Raw genomic sequence first — 17,995 nt, forward strand, 5'->3', positions numbered from 1 at the left:
GATGGTTGTGATTTCCAGGCCATAAAATTCCCTTTCCTGGCACAGCTCGTTTATCAAGCTCATTCCAGGCTAATTCCAGGCCTTACTGGGAGCAGTTTGTTCACGGATTTTGGCACATTTAAGCAGAAGCTGCATCCAGATGTTGTCACTTTGGTGTTTATAACTGTGCCACTCTATCCTTGTGTATCCCAGTGCAGCTGCAGGGATATAAAATATTGTGGCCTGCATTGTCCAGACTGAGTTAAATTTATTAATAATTGCAGTTGCAAACCTTTCTGAGGGGCAGCAAACTGGGACTAAATGTGACTCCATCAGCCAGGGAGGGTGAATGGGAGATCAGACCAAATCTGAAATGCTTTGATAACCTGGAAACCAATCCAGGAGTGAAGTTAAACATGAAGATCACCCCCTCATTTTCCAAAAAAAAACCCCATTTTTGGCACGAAGGCAGTTCGTTGTATTACTGAAAATAGCCAAGGAAGTGAATGCTTAACCTAATGTATGATTTGGTTGTAAATTTAAATACTCCCTTGAGACTGGGGCGTGCAAAAGGTTTTGATTTGTGTGCAGGAGTTGAGGCTGGGACTTGAGTGAAGTGTGAAACTGGAATGATTCAGCTGGAGAACAAAGCCTGTTATCTCCCAGGGCAGAGGATTCGCTCCTGTGGGCGAGCCACCGGTGGAGAACAAAGAGCTGTCCTGTGGATTTATGGGGCACACAACTCTCTGTTCCAAGGGCTTTGTTTCAAGTGGGGATGTGAACAGCATGGCCAGTTTCTGCACTGTGCAACAGTAGGAGAGAGGCAATCTCATTAAATTTGGTGTTAGGTAATTAATTTTCTTCAAACCGATCTTTAAGCACTTAAATAAGAATATAGAATTTTCAGTACAGAGTAGGGCTCGTTCCCTTGGAGCAGGATGCAGGAGCCTGGATGGAAATGAAGCTTGTTTTGTCTGTTTTGCTCGTGTTTTGTGCCCCTGCTGCGTGGCAGAGGGGGTGACAGGGCTGAAGGAGCTGGCCTTCCTGCGGGACCTGGCCGAGCAGAACTCGGCCAAGTACGGCGTGCCCGACCGCAGCGCCCTCCCCGTCACCAAGGGCAGCATGATGGTCCTCAACCAGCTCAGCAACCTGGAGACCACCGTGGGCAGGTTCTACACAAACCTGCCCAACAGGATGATCGATGAGGCCGTGTTCAGCCTGCCCTTCTCGGATGAGATGGGGGATGGTGAGTGCTGTGAAACCATCAGAGATCAGCTTCTTCTCTTGGCTTTCACATCCCCAAATACACCCTAGTGTCCTGCAAGATTTTGGTTTTTGCCTGTACCATTGTCATCTGCAGAAGGTTTGGTTGTGAAAGAAGTGGTGACAAGACACGGAGTCGACAGATTTAATTTGGATTCTTGTGGTGGAATTTGTTCCTATGTATGAGTTCATACACAACATCCATAATTTAATCTGTGGAGAGGAATTCTTTGTGCTGCAGGGAAACAGGTTGGAATGGCATCCACGGCAGCCCTGTGTAAGAGCAGGATAAAAGCAGCCTGGCAAATGGCACAAGGAGAGATTGTTAATTATTGTTAATTATTGTCCCAAGCTGGCCACCCTCGGCCTTTCTTTGGCTTCAGCATACCTGGACTGTTCTGAGACCCAAACTGAATTTAAAGCTGTTCCTGAGCAAATCTGAGTCTGAGCTTTTGCTCCTTCCTGCATTCCCTCCCTCGGTGATTACACTCAGTTATTGCTCTCTCCCAAAGCCAATGGAAAATGTGAGCAGCAAAGGATTGGGAATGGTGCAATAGAGAGCTTTGTCTTATGTGGATTTCAGAGTATTTCATTGTACATGCAAATGAATTTGATCTTGGGGTGAGGGAAGAGCTGCTGAGTTTCCAAACAGTGGTGGAGAAAATTGGAGCAAGAAGAAGTTGCAGAATTCTCACCTCAGGGATGAGATAAATCCCAAACTGTTGGGTAATTATGGATATGATTCCCAGCACAGTGGCAATACTGGGGTTTAGTTTAGCAGAGATTTAATACTCTGATTATGCATTAGATGAGTAACAGCTCATCCCAACTGCTTCTTTACAAGGACAAAGTCATTTCCTTCCTCTCCCATCCTATTTTTTAATGGTCCTACATTCTGTTAAAGGAACTCTGTTGGCTTTCCACACAAATTAATTTTTTATCTATAAGGAGCCCACTTGGAGACTGACAAACATCAATGGTGGTGTGTTCTAATAAATTCAGGTGACCAACAGAAACCCAGATTAATTTATTAGGAGAGTGGCTGACAGCAGCCAGACACAACAGAAACTCTCCTGAGCTTCCCTGGCCGTATTCCAGCATGGAACAAAAATAAAATGTAACTGTGTAACATCTCAAAATGCTCTGTTTCCTCTCAAAATCATTAACCAGATGATATTTCTGATGGTTTTATGGTGTTTCTCTCCCTCCAAGGCCTGATAATGACTGTCAGCAAACCCTGTTACTTTGGGAACCTCCTGCTGGGGATTGTTGGAGTAGATGTCAATCTTGCCTATATCTTGGAAGATGTCACCTATTACCAGGACTCCTTGGGATCCTACACCTTCCTCATCGATAATAAAGGTAATTTGGGCTCAGATCATCTCCTCTAGTCCCACCAATTCTGAATTCTCACATCTCTGAGCAGTCTCTAAGTAATGAATGATAATATTCATTAAAACTTTAATCATGTGTTCTTGGTTGGTTTTGCCTGGATGTTGCTGGAGATTTTAGGTGGATTCATGTCTTGAAACTTCTATCCTGGAGTTCTGGTTTGGAATCTCTTCCAATCTCTGCGGGGGTTTCCTACACCTGTGGCATCCAAGGTTTTCTGGGAAGGACAGAAAACTGATGTTAATGTGTGTTTCCAGCTCTTTACCTCGGATCCAGCTTGTTTTATTGCTGATTTTTTCAAGCTGGTTTTCATTTGCAACCCCTTTGATGATTGTTTGGTCACTGCCCTCTTCACCAAAATAATGTGTAATTTTATATATTCTTTTTTCCCCCTAAAATATCTATCCTAGGCTCAATTTTGTAATGCATTCCACATTTGGGATTTTGTTTGTTTTTTAGGGTACACTCTGATGCACCCCTCCCTGACCAGGCCCTACCTGCTGTCTGAGCCCCCTCTCCACACAGACATCATCCACTACGAGAACATCCCCAAGTTTGAGCTGGTGCGCCAGAACATCCTCAGGTGAGGAGCGGGATGCAGCTCCCAAATGAGCAGCACTGGGAGCATTTCTAGAGGAATTTTAAGTATAGAAGGTAAAAATCCTGTTCTTACAATATCTGGATGCTTGGATGGATTTTTTTTTATCCCCTTAACAATTCTGGTTTGATTTTTCCTCCAACTTTTTTCAATTGTCATTTGTTCTGTAGTGTTTCCCAGCTGATCTGGGGAATATTCCTTCTAATCTCTCTCTTCACACTCAGGAAATATTTTCCACTATTTGTTCTGAGCTTTTTTTTATCCTTTGCCTAATCTGAGAATTTTTAAGATGAAAAAGTGCATTTTCAGCACACACACACACGCTTTCCTTCACCAAGCACAAATAACATTCCTTCAATTCTTATGATAATTATATAAACACACAATAGAAGGATTTTGCTGAAGCCCTAACAGTTTTGCTCAGTGTTTAATAAAATGCTGGATGTTTTATCTGTCACTGCAGCATTCCCTTGGGCAGCCAGATCATCACAGTTCCTGTGAACTCCTCGCTGTCCTGGCACGTCAACAAGCTGAGGGAGATTGGGAAAGAAGCCTACAACGTCAGCTATGCCTGGAAAATGGTGAGGAAAACAAGTGTGGGAATTCATGGCTCTGCTACTGTCCTTCCTTCAGTTTGGGAATATCTAATCACTAATCTCAACCCAGAGATTAAAATGGAATCTGAGGTTAAACATAATCCAGGTGAATTCACTGATGCCAGCAATAATTGGTTGCTTTGTGCCAACAAACTCAAGAAGGTACTTGTGAATCATTTCACAGTATGAAGTTAAATCCAACCTAAAGGATTAAGCTGAGCAGTTTTAAGAGATTAAATCTGTCATTGTTTAACAGAATTTCACACAGGAAGATGTCTGGAGCTGATTTTTTAAGACTGTAATGCTGTGTTTAATGCCAAAGTCCCTTTGCAGAGCAGCTGGGACACTCCAAGGTTTGCTGGTCTGGTGTAATTTAGAGTTCTTAAAATACCAAACCAGTAAAATATGTGGCACATGCAGCAAACAATTAAGAGTGGAAATAATAAAATCTTGCATTTGAGAGTTAACTTGTCTGTACTCTCCATGAAGGTAACAGTGTGTGTGTCCAGCAGCTGGAAACCTCTCCTCTGTTAATGACAAAAAATATCCATGAAACAGTGTTAGAATTAGAAATTATTGCTAATTGAGCAAAAAAATGAAAATCTTGTTTGGTTTTCAGGATTACAGTGTTTTTATTTTCTGTGTTAACTATGGGAAAGTGGTTTTTGTAGAACTCAGTGGCTCTGACACACAGAAATTCTGTTTGGTTCTGTCTGGTGCAGGTGCAGGACACATCCTTCATCCTGTGTGTGGTGGTGATCCAGCCAGAAATTCCTGTGAAGCAGCTGAAGAACCTCAACACTGTCCCCAGCAGCAAACTGCTCTACCACAGGCTGGACCTGCTGGGCCAGCCCAACGCCTGCCTGCACTTCAAGCAGCTGGCCACGCTGGGTGAGGGCCTCTGCCAGCCTGTCCTGGCCACCTCAGGGACACAGGAGCATCCAGCTTGGGAAAAACCTCCAGGGTCCAGCCCAAGCTGTGCCCAATCCCCACCTTGTCCCCAGCCCAGAGCATCCAGTGCCACCTCCAGGAATTCCTTGGACACCTCCAGGGATGGGCACTCCGAACCTCCCTGGGCAGTTCCAGTGCCTGAGCTCCCTTTCCATGGGGAAATTCCTGCTGATGTCCACCCTGAGCCTCCCCTGGCACTGTCACACCTCCTGTGTGTTTCTGGAAAGTGTGGCAGCACAAAGGAAAGCTCTCCTCACAAAACATGGGAAGCACTCTTCCCCTGAGAAGCTTTTGCTCCCAAGGCAGATTTTCTGATCAGCTTTTACCTTCTCACAGCTCTCCTTGGTCACAGTGACCTGCTCAGTGCTGAGCTCTTCCACAGAATCACAGCCTGAGCTGGGTCCCACAGGGATCATGGAGTGAAGGGCCCAGCCAGGGATTGAATCCACAGCTTGGTCATCATCAGCACTGGGTTTTAACCAACAGATTTACTTCCTGCAGGATGAATGAGTGGGGCTGCTCGTCAGAGTGGGAGATAAATGCTCTGGAAGTCCAGCAGGGTCCCTGACAGAGCAGAGGGAGGAGTAGAAGTGTCTCGCCAAGCTTAAACCAAGTCTTCTCCAGGCTCTGGAGCACCTTCCTGAGCAGTAACAGAGTAGGATGAAGTCCCAGCCAGTTGTGCAGGACTCTGCTGCTCTTTTGCTTTGGATTTGGGGAAGTTTTTCACTGCCAGAAGCACTGAATGCCTTCAGAGTCAGAAGTTAAGCCTGTTGGGGAGAACATCAGTGCTCTGAGGGTTTCCAGACCCTCCTCACCTGCTTCAGAATTCTCAGGTTTTGATAGGCTGAAGTGCTTCTGCTCTTCCAACTGATTTCAAACATTGCTGTGAAAAAGGGAGAAGCTCCATGGCAGTTCCAGTGGCTGGGAAGGATGGAGAACTTAAAACCCAGAAATAACCCAAGAACAGAGGGGTTTTACATAAACATCCTACACTGCACGCTGTCATATTTAGGTATAATCCTGAGAGGTCCCTAAAATCTCTACTGTAAGAAGTTCTGAATTAAATACTTCTGCTTGTAGCAGGGTTTGAAGGTCTCATGCTGGATTAGTGGCACAGTTATGAGATTTTCCTTAGCTCTTTGTAGCCCTGCAAAATAACTCAGTAAGATCAGACTGGAGGAGAGAGCTGACAAACCTGTGGAAATTGCTTTAATTTGTTTAAAATTTGTCTGTTGTTTAAAACACAGAGTTGTTGGGTTTTTTTCTTCAATGTGGTGCCTAATCTTGATTATCTTATATCCAGAAAAATGTAAATGGAGAATATCCCAAAAATGCAGTACTAAGCTGTCAAGTGGAAAAACTTCACGCAAAGCAAAATCAGAATATTTGCTCTGGGAAGCAGATGAAGGACTGGAGTAGAAGTTTGGAAGTGGGGACTGCAGCACACGTGTGGGGATGTGTTTGAGAGGAATGTGACTAAAAGCAGAACACTTCACATACTGCACTGCAGTTTTTCCTCTGGAGACCATTCCACACAGAGAATTTTGGTTCCATGGGTCACATCCTCAAAAAAGATCTTCTTAACCCCCAGCCCTGCATCATCATAATCATTTCTCTTTTTACAAAAGGAAAAGCTGTCTGGTTTTACAGATCCTGCATGGTGCAAGTTTACTTTTGAGTTTGTTCTGAAAATCACTCCAGACAGCTGCACTTTTATTGGGGAGCTCCTCTTGTGCACTTGGGATTCTCCAGATGCTGTTCTCTGGAACTGAAAACACTCATTTTCCTTTTCCACTGGGATATCTAACCTAAACAGGGATACTTAATTTCTTCTTTAGCCCATTATCTTTCCTTAAGGGAAAACAGCTTCTGTAGTCTCACAAAAAGTAATTCAGAAATGATTGAGGTTTGGGAACAAGGGCATTGAGTACCAAATGACACACAGAGATCAGACAAGGGGGGCTGAGGCTGTCACTTCTGTGTTTTGAGGCGAGAAGGGGAGGAGGAGTTCATGTGCAGCCTGAGTTTAGGAGGAAATTGTGCTGGGAAGTGCTCTGGCTTGGGTGGAAAAATGGACATTTCCTGCCCTCCCTCCCAGTGCACAGCATCCTGCAGGAGTTGGGCTCTCTGTGTGCTGAGCTGTGGCAGAGTGGGGAGAGCAGCAGGGTCACTCCTGCCCCGGTGGCACAGCCATCCTCAGCCTGCAGTGTGTCCTGAAAGGGTGTTTTGGTGTTTGCAGAGAGCCCCACGGTGATGCTGTCTGCAGGCAGCTTCTCCTCCCCCTACGAGCACCTGAGCCAGCCCGAGACCAAGCGGATGGTGGAGCACTACACGGCCTACCTGAGCGACAACACGCGCCTCATCGCCAACCCCGGCCTCAAGGTGGGACCTCAGCACACCTGGGCCTTCCTCCTGGCCCATTCCCACAGGGAATTCCAGCACATTCCATTGGGAGGGACCTTAAAGCCCTTCTCATCCCACCCCTGCCGTGGCCAGGACACTTTCTGTCTGCCATCACCACTTCTGTCCATGACTTCACACTGTCCCAGCGTGCTCCTCATGCCTTGGGGTTTTATCTTTTCTATTTCTCATGTATCTGTAATCCTGCAGTTCTTTAGTGCACAGCTCCAAACTCCACGTTCCACCTTCAGCTGCTTTCCCACTTTGGGCATGCACAGCAATTCCTCTCCAGGCCTGGGCATCAAGGACTCCTCACTGCCTCAGGCCTGAGAGATGGAAACAAAAGTGAGCTGGGGGCGGCAAACTGGGGCTAAATGACTTCATGAGCTGGAGCTGGAACTGGGAAATGAACCCCCAGTATGGAAATGGAGCAGATTTATCAAAGTGTAAAAGCCGTGGTTCATTTTGGGTGCAGCCCCTGGGGGGCTCTGTGTGCCCGAGAGGCACCTGAAGGCCCTTCAATAAATAGAGCAGCTTTTTATTCCCTCAACTCTGTCTGGCCTCTGCTTTTAGGTGGCCCCAAAAAGGCATCACTCCAAGCTGGCCTTGGCCACTTCCAGGGATCCAGGAGCAGCCTCACCCTCCCAGGCAGGAATTCCTTCCCAACATCTGATCTAAGGGTGGACAGAGGAGGGGGACAGAACTTTGTTAAAACAAACACTAGGAAAGTTAAAGCCACGCTGAATTCTGAGCTGAAACACTTTAGGCATACAAATGAGAAATCTCTGTTTCACATTATTTATATTTACTGCAAGTTAAAAAAAACAACCCCACAAAGTAAGGAGATAACCCCAACAACATTTCACTCTAATAATCTGCTTGGAATGTCTGGTGTGAGAAGCCTTGAACCGAGCAATTGAGCCGAGATGATCCCCGATGGCTCTGGGGGAAGCTTTTATTATCTTGCCATGCAAGTCCTGCAGGAACCCTGCCAGCTCTGCCTTTGTTTTGCAGTTTTCTGTCAGGAATGAAGTAATGGCAACCAGTCACGGCACGGATGAATGGATGACCCAGATGGAGATCAGTGGCCTCAACAGTTACATTGTCAGGCGTTACATAGCAACCCCCAACGGGGTGCTCCGCATCTACCCCGGCTCCCTCATGGACAAAGCATTTGATCCCACCAGGAGACAATGGTGAGTTTTTAGGGTCCCTTCAGCAAGGCTTTGAATCATCTCCGAGGGCAAGAAGGGAAATATTTAGAGTTGGTTTTGGTTTTTTGAGTTGATTTTGTTTTTAGAGTTGATTTCGTTTTTAGAATCGATTTCGTAGCCTGTGGGTTTTTGTTGTTTTTTGTTTTTTTTTTTTTAAATTGAGTTGAAAATGTTTTCATTGCGGGGAAAAATGCAGCCATTTCAAAGATTTCTTGGTTGTAATTTCAGACGTTTTTATTTTGTGGGGTAGTTGGTGTTTCATAGCCCAGCTATGGCAGATGGGGACATAAATATTCAGAAAATGAGCATCCCCTTCAGGGATTAGCTAATTCAGGAGTATTTGAGCTCCTTGGACCCTTTTTGGTTGTTCATATTTGAGCCTTTTTGTTTGTTTACTGTGGGTTTCCTCACTGCTTTCAAGGAGGGATTAATTATGCAGCAGCATCTGATTTGGGCAGAGAGCTGTGGACGTTCCAGATGGGAGCAGGCTCTGAAGGATCTGTGGGAAGGAGCCAGGCAGGTGCTGCCACACTGGGAAAGGCCCAGATCCCATCCCTGTGGCTCTGCAGTGCTCCTGGCACCTCTCCTGCCCCACGTTTTCCCTGGAATCCGTAGTGTTATGGGAAGAAGGTGCAAACAAAACACTGGGAGTAAAGCAGAAATGGGTCAAGCTGCTCATGGCTTGGTGCTCTGCGTAGGGAGAAGCAAGGTGATCACTTTTTCTTACACAAAAAATGTTCCCAAAAGTTTTATCAACTTTCCTACAGCAGTTTCATCAACTATCTTTTGACTGTGGTTTATTTTATGCTGATGGAAGTTTTAATAGGTTGTGATTTATAATTGCTGTCTGATATTTCTGAATTTTCTTGCCTCAGTTCTGTCTTTTCTCCTCAGTTTGCAATGTAATCCTTTTGCCAGGGTTTGCTTTGAGTTTGAAACTCTGCTGGCACCAAGTCCTGCATTGTTCTGGGGGAAAATGTCTGAAATTACATTAAATGTGTTGTGTGCAGAAGTAAACTGAGCTTTTTTAATGCAGCTGGATGTACTGGGGGACCATTTATTGAGCCAGTCTGGGTTAGTTTGGAGTCCCAGTTGTGTTTAGGTACTTGTTGGATGTTAAAAACCAGTAATTTGGTGTGTGTTATTTCAGGAAAGTCAAGGATTCTGTCTGGAAGTTACAGACTTTGGCATTAATTCTGAGCATTTCTTTTGCCTTCCCTCAGGTACCTGCATGCAGTGGCCAATCCAGGACTGATCACCTTCACTGGGCCCTACCTGGACGTGGGAGGGGCTGGATACGTGGTGACCATCAGCCACACTGTCCATTCCTCCAGGTCAGGGGCTCTGGGGCTCTGGGGAAGGCAAGAAAACTCTGAATTATCACACCTGGGTGATTCTTGTGTGCTCAGGAACTGGAAAACAAAGCTGGTCTTAAAGTGCTGGTGGTGAAATGTCAACTGACCTTGTGGAAATGGGGCATTGGAACACTGGGAGAAATAACCCATATAAAACCCTCTAAAAACCCATTTTATAGGAATCTGAGGATTCTGGGGGTTTATTGGTAGAGGAGTAATAACAGCATATTAAAAAAAAGGGATTGATTGGTGGGAAAGTGTTCCTGGATGAACACGAGGTGGGATGTCCAAGGAAGTGGGGGGAGGAGAGGGGTTGCTCTCCTGAGGCAGTTTGGGAAGTGTTCCCTCTGCTGGAGTTAAATCCTCCTCCATCAGGACTGCCAAGCTCCACATTTCCTGAAGTTCTCCACTTGTGGGGTTTTAAGGAGCAGGGAGGTGTTGGGGAGGGAACTGGAAGCTGATCCAAGGCAGAGAGGCCAGGCCACAAAGGGGGTTAAGGACAGAGCTGTCCTTACTCCAGGAATTGGGGAGCTCCTCTCCTGAGCTGTTTAAATCCAGCACCTCTGGGCTTCCAGGAGGAGAAAGACCTTGAGGCAAAGCCTGTGAATCTCCAAGAGCCCTTCCAGGATTGCTGGGAACAGATTGGGGTGAGAACAGCAGGGCCAGGAGTTGGGCTGGATGATCCCTGTGGGTCCCTTCCAGCTCAGGATATTCCATGAGTCTATGAAATGACTTTTTCCTGGAGGACCAGACTGTTGCTGTTCCAGCTCCCAGCCCAAGGCCAGGATTTGGGATGCAGGATGTTTAATGGAGCCCAGTTTATGAAACATGGACCAAACCTTGCTGTCACAAGCTCTCCCAAATTCCCAAAACAGCAGTTCCCTGTCCTGGTTTTTACATGGAGTCTCCTCCAAGCTCCCTACCCAACAGCTCACCAGTACAGAGGGAACTCCCAGTGTTTTACTGGGAAACAGCAGGGAACAGGAGGTGGCTCCTCCACTCTTCCCAGAGATCCCCCTGCTTTGTGTGGGATTTCCCAGCACCTCTGCCTGTGTGTTCTGGCATTTTCAGCCCCAGCCCCTGCGTGGTGCTTCTCACAGAGGAATTGAATTTGGGGAAACGAGCACTTCTGTAAGGAGAGAAGTGCAATTAATCAAAATTCTGATTTTTATCTAGCGAGGGATGGTTTACTCAGCTCTAAGAACTTAAAGCTCCTGTGGGCTATTAGAACATGATTAAAGAAGAGTTAAACAAAGTTTGGCAGATGTGAGTGTGATTCCTGGGTAAATATGACCTCTGAAGCTCTAGTCACATGTGGTTATAATCCCCAAAGAGGCCTGAGCTCCAAATCCAGAGGGGTGGGGAGGAATCCCTGGAGTTAACAGGGATTCTGGCATTAGGGACTGCTGGGAGGCTTTAAACACCCTGAGCTGACACCTCTCATTCCCATTTTATGTTTATCTTATTTCTTTTTATGGAGTCTGGGAAGAGAAGATTTCTGCCTGATGTGGTTTAATGCAGTTGGCATCAGCAAAGCAGGAGGATTTAATGCTTAAAAGTGAAGCTAAAATATTTACAATATTCTAATGGCTTTATGTCTGTTAGGACAGAGCAGAACTTCAGATGCCTTGTCACACATGAAATGTGTCTGTGCTGCTTCACTGCCATCCTTGCATTCCTCCTCCAGGAAATGTGAACAGTAAATTAAACACAGGTTTTCAAAATCTATATTTATCTGTCTACAAATGAGATTTGACTGCATCTCCACTGCACCTCTTTGAAAAGCAAACAAACCTCAGCCCAGTAAACAGAGCTGGGTTTCCATGGAGCAGGGGTGGCCAGAGCTCTGTTTGTGCAGTCCAGCTGGGCCTTGCAGCATCTTTTTTATTTATTTTTTTTTTCCTTTTTATTTTATTCATTTTTATTCTTCACAGATAAAATAATGGAGAAAAGTGAATTTTGAAGAGGTGTAGGGTGTAAATCCCACACCCTTGAGCTCTGATCTTTTTGTGTCCTGCAGGGGTGAGGGGGGACTGGTCTGGCTGTGCCCTCTCAGTGCTACTGGGAGCAAACTGGGAGCAAACTGGGAGAACTGGGCTGTGGAGGAAGGAGAAAATGCAGCCTCAAGCTGCTGCACCAGCACATCACAGGATCCTTTTCATAATTCACCCTAAGAAATGTTACTTACTTCTAATTTTCTGCTTGCCATTCATAATCACTCCCACACTCTGGAGTTTTAGGGATTTAACTCAAAGTCTGGCACCTTCATATTCCTCCCTCCTGCTGGGGGCTGAGCAGAGGAGGGTGCAGGTAACTCCTGCCAGCTGGGGGGACTGGAAAACACAGGGGCTGCCTCCTCTGGTTGTTTGTTTGTTTGTTTGTTTGTGTGGATGGGGAATTTTTAATCCTAATTTCTTTTGCTCAGGATTAAATGTCTGTAAGGGGTGGGGGTGTGTGTAGGGATCTACTCCTGGGCTGTCCCCTGTGCTGGCTGCACAAGGAGCAGACTAAAATAGGAATTATTCTTATCATGATCATTATTTCCCTGAATAATAATACTTTTTATTATTTCTAATATTTCTGATTTTCCCCTTTCCCCTCACTGCAGTGCTCAGATGTCCTCAGGACACTCCGTGGCCGTGATGGGCATCGACTTCACCCTCAGATATTTCTACAAAGTCCTCATGGACCTGCTGCCAGTTTGTAACCAAGATGGGGGAAACAAAATCAGGTAAAAGCTGCTCCTGCCAGGCACAAAATAAATAAGATATTTCTTTTCTTTAACCAGATGACCCAAAGGTCATTTCCAACTTCATTTCTCCAAGGATTCTGTTACTTTCAGTGTGTGTTCTCTGATTTCCAGTAGAACTTGTGCTTGTTCTTCTCATAAAGATTATGTGGATGTTTTTGTTATTCCAGATCAAACTGCCATCAGCTAAGTAAACAATCTGCAGGATTACAAAAGCAGAAGATAACAGATTTGATTTGATTTTTTTTTTTGTTATATTTAGACTTCTTTAAATTCTGGATTTAAAAAAACATTTCTTATTAAATGAACACACTTCCCAGTTCTTCTGGGAAGAACTTTTGCTTTAATTTCACCTGTTTAGCTCCTGTGAGTGTGTAAGAATGATACAGGATCTCAGTTATTTTAACTCAAATTATTCAAATAGACTTCTGGTATGTTTTTCTCAGAAATCCACAGCAGAAGAAGTCTGATTTCATCTGGGATATCCAATTTCAGTCAGACCCCTGGGTATCTTAATTGTTCCTTTTCTTGAAAAATCCTGTGGGAGTGGCATAAATTCTGGTTTGGATCTGGAGTAACTTGATAACGTGGTTTGGGCATTGCTGTTGGTTCCTTGTTTGTTTTTAAACCTTAAATTTGGGAAGGGAAGTGGTTTTCTGTCATCCTCCCAGTTCTTTTCTGGTTTGGGTCTTTTTCGATATATTTTATGGAATATAAAAAAAACCAAAAACAAATCAGGATTTCTGGTTTGGCATCACTCCCTCCCATTAAAAAACAGCAAGGTCAGATGCTTCATTCTGTTCCTGCATTCCCCAAATGAGGAATTCTGAGGATATTTTTCAGTGTTGGACCGTTCTGATTTAGAAATTGGATCCAATGTTTCCAGTCTTGACATAAATGCAGATGTTTGGGGTTTTTTAGTGTATCTCTCCTAAGGATTTTCTGTCAGGAAAAAGAGCAAACACAACATCTTTACGTGTATTTCTGATGGAAACCCTCCCAAAAAATCCAAGTTTTCCTTCCTCCTTTGTACCCCCAGAGAGCACAGAGGCTCCCCCTGCTCTCAGCTGCCCCCGAGCTGCCCTGGGTACCTGACACATCCCACGGGAATCCCATTGAAAGCTGCTCCAGCCCCGGATCCAGCCGCATTCCCGCTGTGCCAGGGCTGTGCCTGCCACCCTGCTGAGCTTTTGGGAACATCAAGCGGGGTTTTAACCTCCCCCTGTCCCCTCTGTGGCCACCGAGCCCCTGATGTCGGTGCCACCATGGCCAGGGCTCCTGCGCCTTCCCCGGCGCTGCCGTCTGTGGCCATGGAAACGGGAGAGGGGGGAAAAAGGGATGGATGGAACTGCCTGGATTCTGGATTGGGACACAGAGCCTACGTGGGAAGAGCTGGAAAGGGAGAGGAAGGCTTGGGAAAGGAACAGGAGTGATTTATCCCCCCCTAAAATTGAATTCTGAAGGGGGGAGAACATTAAAGGAGAGTGTGAAATCTCTCTTTAATTAGTCACATAGTAAATTAATAAACCATTAAAGCTTTCCAAGTTCATTAGGCTCTGTTCATTTCTGGCTCTTCCCCAATCAGACAATGCACTGATGGCTTTTCCTCTCTGGTTTTAATCAGCTCTGTTTTCAACTCCTTGATGGCCCTGGCCCTCTGGAGCAGTAACAGATGGAAAAGCTTCGGGGAAATACCCAACACATTCTTTAAGGACATTTTGCAGGGAATTTGTTTCATGGCCCCGTTAAATAGGAACCTCTAAGAGCCCTTTAGGGCCATGTTTTATTCCACCCTGTTCCCCTGAAGCCCAAGGAGGTCTAACAGGAGGCTCTTGTTTGTTTTGGGGAGCAGGTGCTTCATCATGGAGGACAGGGGGTACCTGGTGGCACATCCAACCCTCATCGACCCCAAGGGCCACGCGCCTGTGGAGCAGCAGCACATCACACACAAGGTCTGCCTGCTTTCCCTTGCCTTATTCCAGACCTCTCATTCCTGAGCTGATTCCAAAGGCATCAAATCCCACCTTTCCCCCTCAGGAGCCTCTGGTAGCAAACGACATCCTGAACCACCCCAACTTCGTCAAGAAAAACCTCTGCAACAGCTTCAGCGACAGGACCGTGCAGCGCTTCTATAAATTCAACACCAGCTTAGTGGTGAGCCTGGTTTTCTCTCTGATTTTTGCTTTGGAGTCTGCTTTGGTTGGGTTGGGTTTCTTCTGCTGGGAACACGAGTTCCTGGCAGGCTCAGGGAACCAGGAATTGGCCTCTGCTGCCCTGCTCCAGACACAAACCAGGCTGCACAAGCAGAGTGCCCTGACACGCAGGGGTTGTGGATGGGAGCCCTGGCCAAGCGTGGCTGCTGTCTGCAGCCAGCATCGGGGCAAGAGGGGCAGTTTGGTGTCGCTGGGTGAGAATTTGCCAGCTGTAGTTGGGATGTGTTGCTTTGGTTCTGACCAGTGTCACATCCTTCTGTGAGGTCTCTAATAACTGACCTTTAGGTGTCCAAATAAATCCATTTATTGGTGAGCATTCCCAGGCTGTCATTTGTGAGACTGCAATCTCTGGGGTCCTGCACACCCTGTGCTCTCCATGGATCCTGTGTGAGCTTCCTCTTGTGAGGAGTCTAAACCAGGGGCTGCCATCCCTCACAGAGCCACAGATCCACCCAGCTCCCTCCACAGCGATTCCAAAGCTGTTACACTGTGGGGGAAGATTTGAAAATATTTGCAGTTCATGTCAGAATACATTGATTTATTTCAGGTCGGCTTAAACATTTTCCTCACACTCGAAATGCCAAGTGGGAAGTGTGGTATTGGGAAGGAAATTGTGTAGGACGGAGCAGAAACTTGGAAGAAGGAATCAGGAAGGAGTCTGCAGGAGCTGGGCAGTGCTGTGGTGGCTTTTTTTAAGGCTCTGGAAGTTTCCAGCACTTGGTGGTGGTTCCCATCAGAGCCTCTGGGGTGGTCACCGAGGGCTGGGTCAGGGAACGAGCTGAAATGTCACCTCTGCTGCCACATCTCTTTTGCACAAGCTAAGCCAGTTCCTTTCTATCTTCAGCAAAGTCTTTGCACCCAGAGGTATCTGGGAAGCAAAACTCACCCACCCCTTAATCACATTAATTGTGAAGGTGGCACTTCCTCACAGAAACTCCTGAGAGGAGCCACCACCTCTAGAAGCCGTGGCACAATTCCTGTCCCCACAGCTCTGCGGGATCCCTTGGGAAGGGAAGAGTTTTCATCTCCCTAAACCAACATTTTCCACTGCTGACACCTTGTTTTTTGCCCAGGGTGACCTGACCAACCTGGTGCACGGCAGTCACTGCTCCAAGTACAGGCTGACGAGGATCCCGGGCACCAACGCCTTCGTGGGCATCGTCAACGAGACCTGCGACTCGCTGGCCTTCTGTGCCTGCAGCATGGTGGACAGGCTGTGCCTCAACTGCCACAGGTGCCAGCGCTGGGGGCGGGCTGGGACACTCCTGCCCTCTTCCCTGCTTGCAGTTTGTAAGGACACAGTGAGTTTGTCACTTTGTTCCGTGCAAAATCAGGGAAAATAAGAGTTGTGCTGTCTGGAAGAGGTGCAGGCACTTGGGGTTTCTCTGCTGGGTTGTCAGAGTTTAACCCAGGGGATTTTGGGGAGATAATGCTGAAAGAGATTCAGTGGCTCAAAAGCAGCTACCTGTGAGTGAGCCCCTTCCTTCTGGCACAGGAATTCCCATGATTTTACATGGATTGGGGGTTTTTCATTAAGGGGGTCCAGGAGGTTTTGCCCACACCATCCTGAGGTGTTTGTGGCACTGCCAGGAAGGATCCTTACATCCAGACATCTGAGGGACTGCCCTCTTTTGTAATTCCAGGGGTCATCCTGAGTCCTGGAGCAGGACAGAGCAATCCCCGTTCCTGGGGAAGCAGCAGAGTCCCTGGACAGCCTTTTCCATGGGAGCTGCTGCTCCAGAGCTGCACCAGCGTGGGGTTAAAATCCCAGTGGTGTCTGATGGTTTTCCCCCGTGTTTTGTGGCCTGCAGGATGGAACAGAACGAGTGTGAGTGTCCCTGTGAGTGCCCACTGGAGGTGAACGAGTGCACTGGGAACCTGACCAACGCCGAGAGCAGGTGAGAGCCAGGACTGCAGGGCAAATCCCCTGTTGGTGCTGCTGAGATCAGGATTTTTAGTACAACCAAGCAGATGACACGCAACAGGTAAAGGTTATTTTCATTGTGCTTTGTAACAAGGTTTCTCTTGGCTCCAATGCAGGAATCCGAGCTGTGAGGTGCATCAGGAGCCGATGACTTTCACGGCCATCGATCCCAGCCTGCAGGATGCACTCCCACAGTGCATCAACACCCAGTGCAACCAGAGGACAGAGAGTGGGTAGGTGGCCTTCCCCACCCCTCAGAATACTCTCTTGTGGAAATAATCCAATGGAAATAGCTCTGCTTTAAATGTCTGAAAGAAAAAAATATAGGGAAAAAAAGCATGATGCCAAAATGAGGTACTCCTGGCATTGAGGGCTCATTCTTGCTTGTTAAGAGCCGTCTCCAGGGACCTGAGCTGGCTAAAACACTCTGACCAGACTGCCCAAATCCTTTCTTCCATCTTCCAAAGGCTGCAGAGAAAGGTTGGAACTGCAGCCAGGCTTCACCACACTGAGAAATGTCTTACTGGAGGAGTTACAAGTAGGATTCTCCTTTTGCTCAGGCTGAGTGGTGCAGGAAAATACCAAAGCAGACAGAACTGGGAAAGGGATGCTGGAAATGCAGCTTCCCTTGTGGTACTTGAGCACTTCCATGGAATTTTTTCTTGCTAAACTCACATACTTGGGGGTTGACAGATGCTTTTGGCCTCCCTCTGCCTCATGGCTGGAAACCAGAGTGAGCTTTGCAAAGGAGAGGTGTTAACCTGGAAGGTAAGCGTGTCTGACTTGATGTTCCCACGCAGGGATTGCTTTGGAGTGCTGGACTGCGAGTGGTGCATGGTGGACAGCGATGGGAAGACCCACCTGGACAAGTCCTACTGTGCCCCTCAGAAGGAATGCTTTGGTGGCATCGTGGGAGCCAAGAGTCCCTATGTGGATGACCTGGGAGCAATAGGTAACTCTGCCTTTCTGAGCAGGCGCTGCCTTCAGAACATGCAGCAGGTTCTGCACAGAACATTTACCCCTTAGCCCTGTGCCAAACCAGCATAAAGTGTGCAGCAGGCAGCAAGGACATTGTGAATATCACCTTTTGGAAAATCCTGATGTGGAGCTGGGTGTAACTCTGCATTCCTGTCTTTAAGATGCACCCTCTCTGAATTTCTTTTCCTATTCCAAGTGAGCACGGTCAGACACCCAGAGACCCTTGCAGAGCTTCTCCATATTCTAGAGGGTTGATTTAACCCTTCCTGAGTTCCTTCTATTCCAGGTGAGCACAGTCAGGCACCCAGAAATCCTCACAGAGCTTCTCCACGTTCCATAGTGTTGATTTAACCCTTCCTGAGTTCCTTCTATTCCAAGTGAGC

The 17,995-nt window shown here is 46.8% G+C and overlaps 1 protein-coding gene across 3 annotated transcripts in view; it reads left to right on the top strand.

Moving 5' to 3' along the window:
* CACHD1 (cache domain containing 1) overlaps positions 1-17,995 on the top strand; it is an 85,075-nt gene that overhangs the window by 61,048 nt on the left and 6,032 nt on the right. For all 3 annotated transcript variants that reach the window (XR_015273682.1, XM_086841592.1, XM_086841593.1), the window contains exons 9-23: positions 992-1,225; positions 2,455-2,604; positions 3,094-3,217; positions 3,696-3,813; positions 4,551-4,719; positions 7,019-7,161; positions 8,194-8,375; positions 9,617-9,727; positions 12,357-12,479; positions 14,350-14,449; positions 14,535-14,651; positions 15,784-15,944; positions 16,522-16,608; positions 16,751-16,867; positions 17,435-17,586. Coding sequence is in view for 2 of the 3 variants with exons in the window: in XM_086841592.1 (XP_086697718.1) it covers positions 992-1,225; positions 2,455-2,604; positions 3,094-3,217; positions 3,696-3,813; positions 4,551-4,719; positions 7,019-7,161; positions 8,194-8,375; positions 9,617-9,727; positions 12,357-12,479; positions 14,350-14,449; positions 14,535-14,651; positions 15,784-15,944; positions 16,522-16,608; positions 16,751-16,867; positions 17,435-17,586 (2,088 nt within the window). In the remaining variant the exon portion in view is untranslated. The remainder of the gene's footprint in view (positions 1-991; positions 1,226-2,454; positions 2,605-3,093; positions 3,218-3,695; positions 3,814-4,550; positions 4,720-7,018; positions 7,162-8,193; positions 8,376-9,616; positions 9,728-12,356; positions 12,480-14,349; positions 14,450-14,534; positions 14,652-15,783; positions 15,945-16,521; positions 16,609-16,750; positions 16,868-17,434; positions 17,587-17,995) is intronic.

The sequence above is a fragment of the Cyanistes caeruleus genome, chromosome 9 (assembly GCF_971803275.1).
Source record: "Cyanistes caeruleus chromosome 9, bCyaCae1.hap1.1, whole genome shotgun sequence".
NCBI classification, from domain to species: Eukaryota; Metazoa; Chordata; class Aves; order Passeriformes; family Paridae; genus Cyanistes; species Cyanistes caeruleus.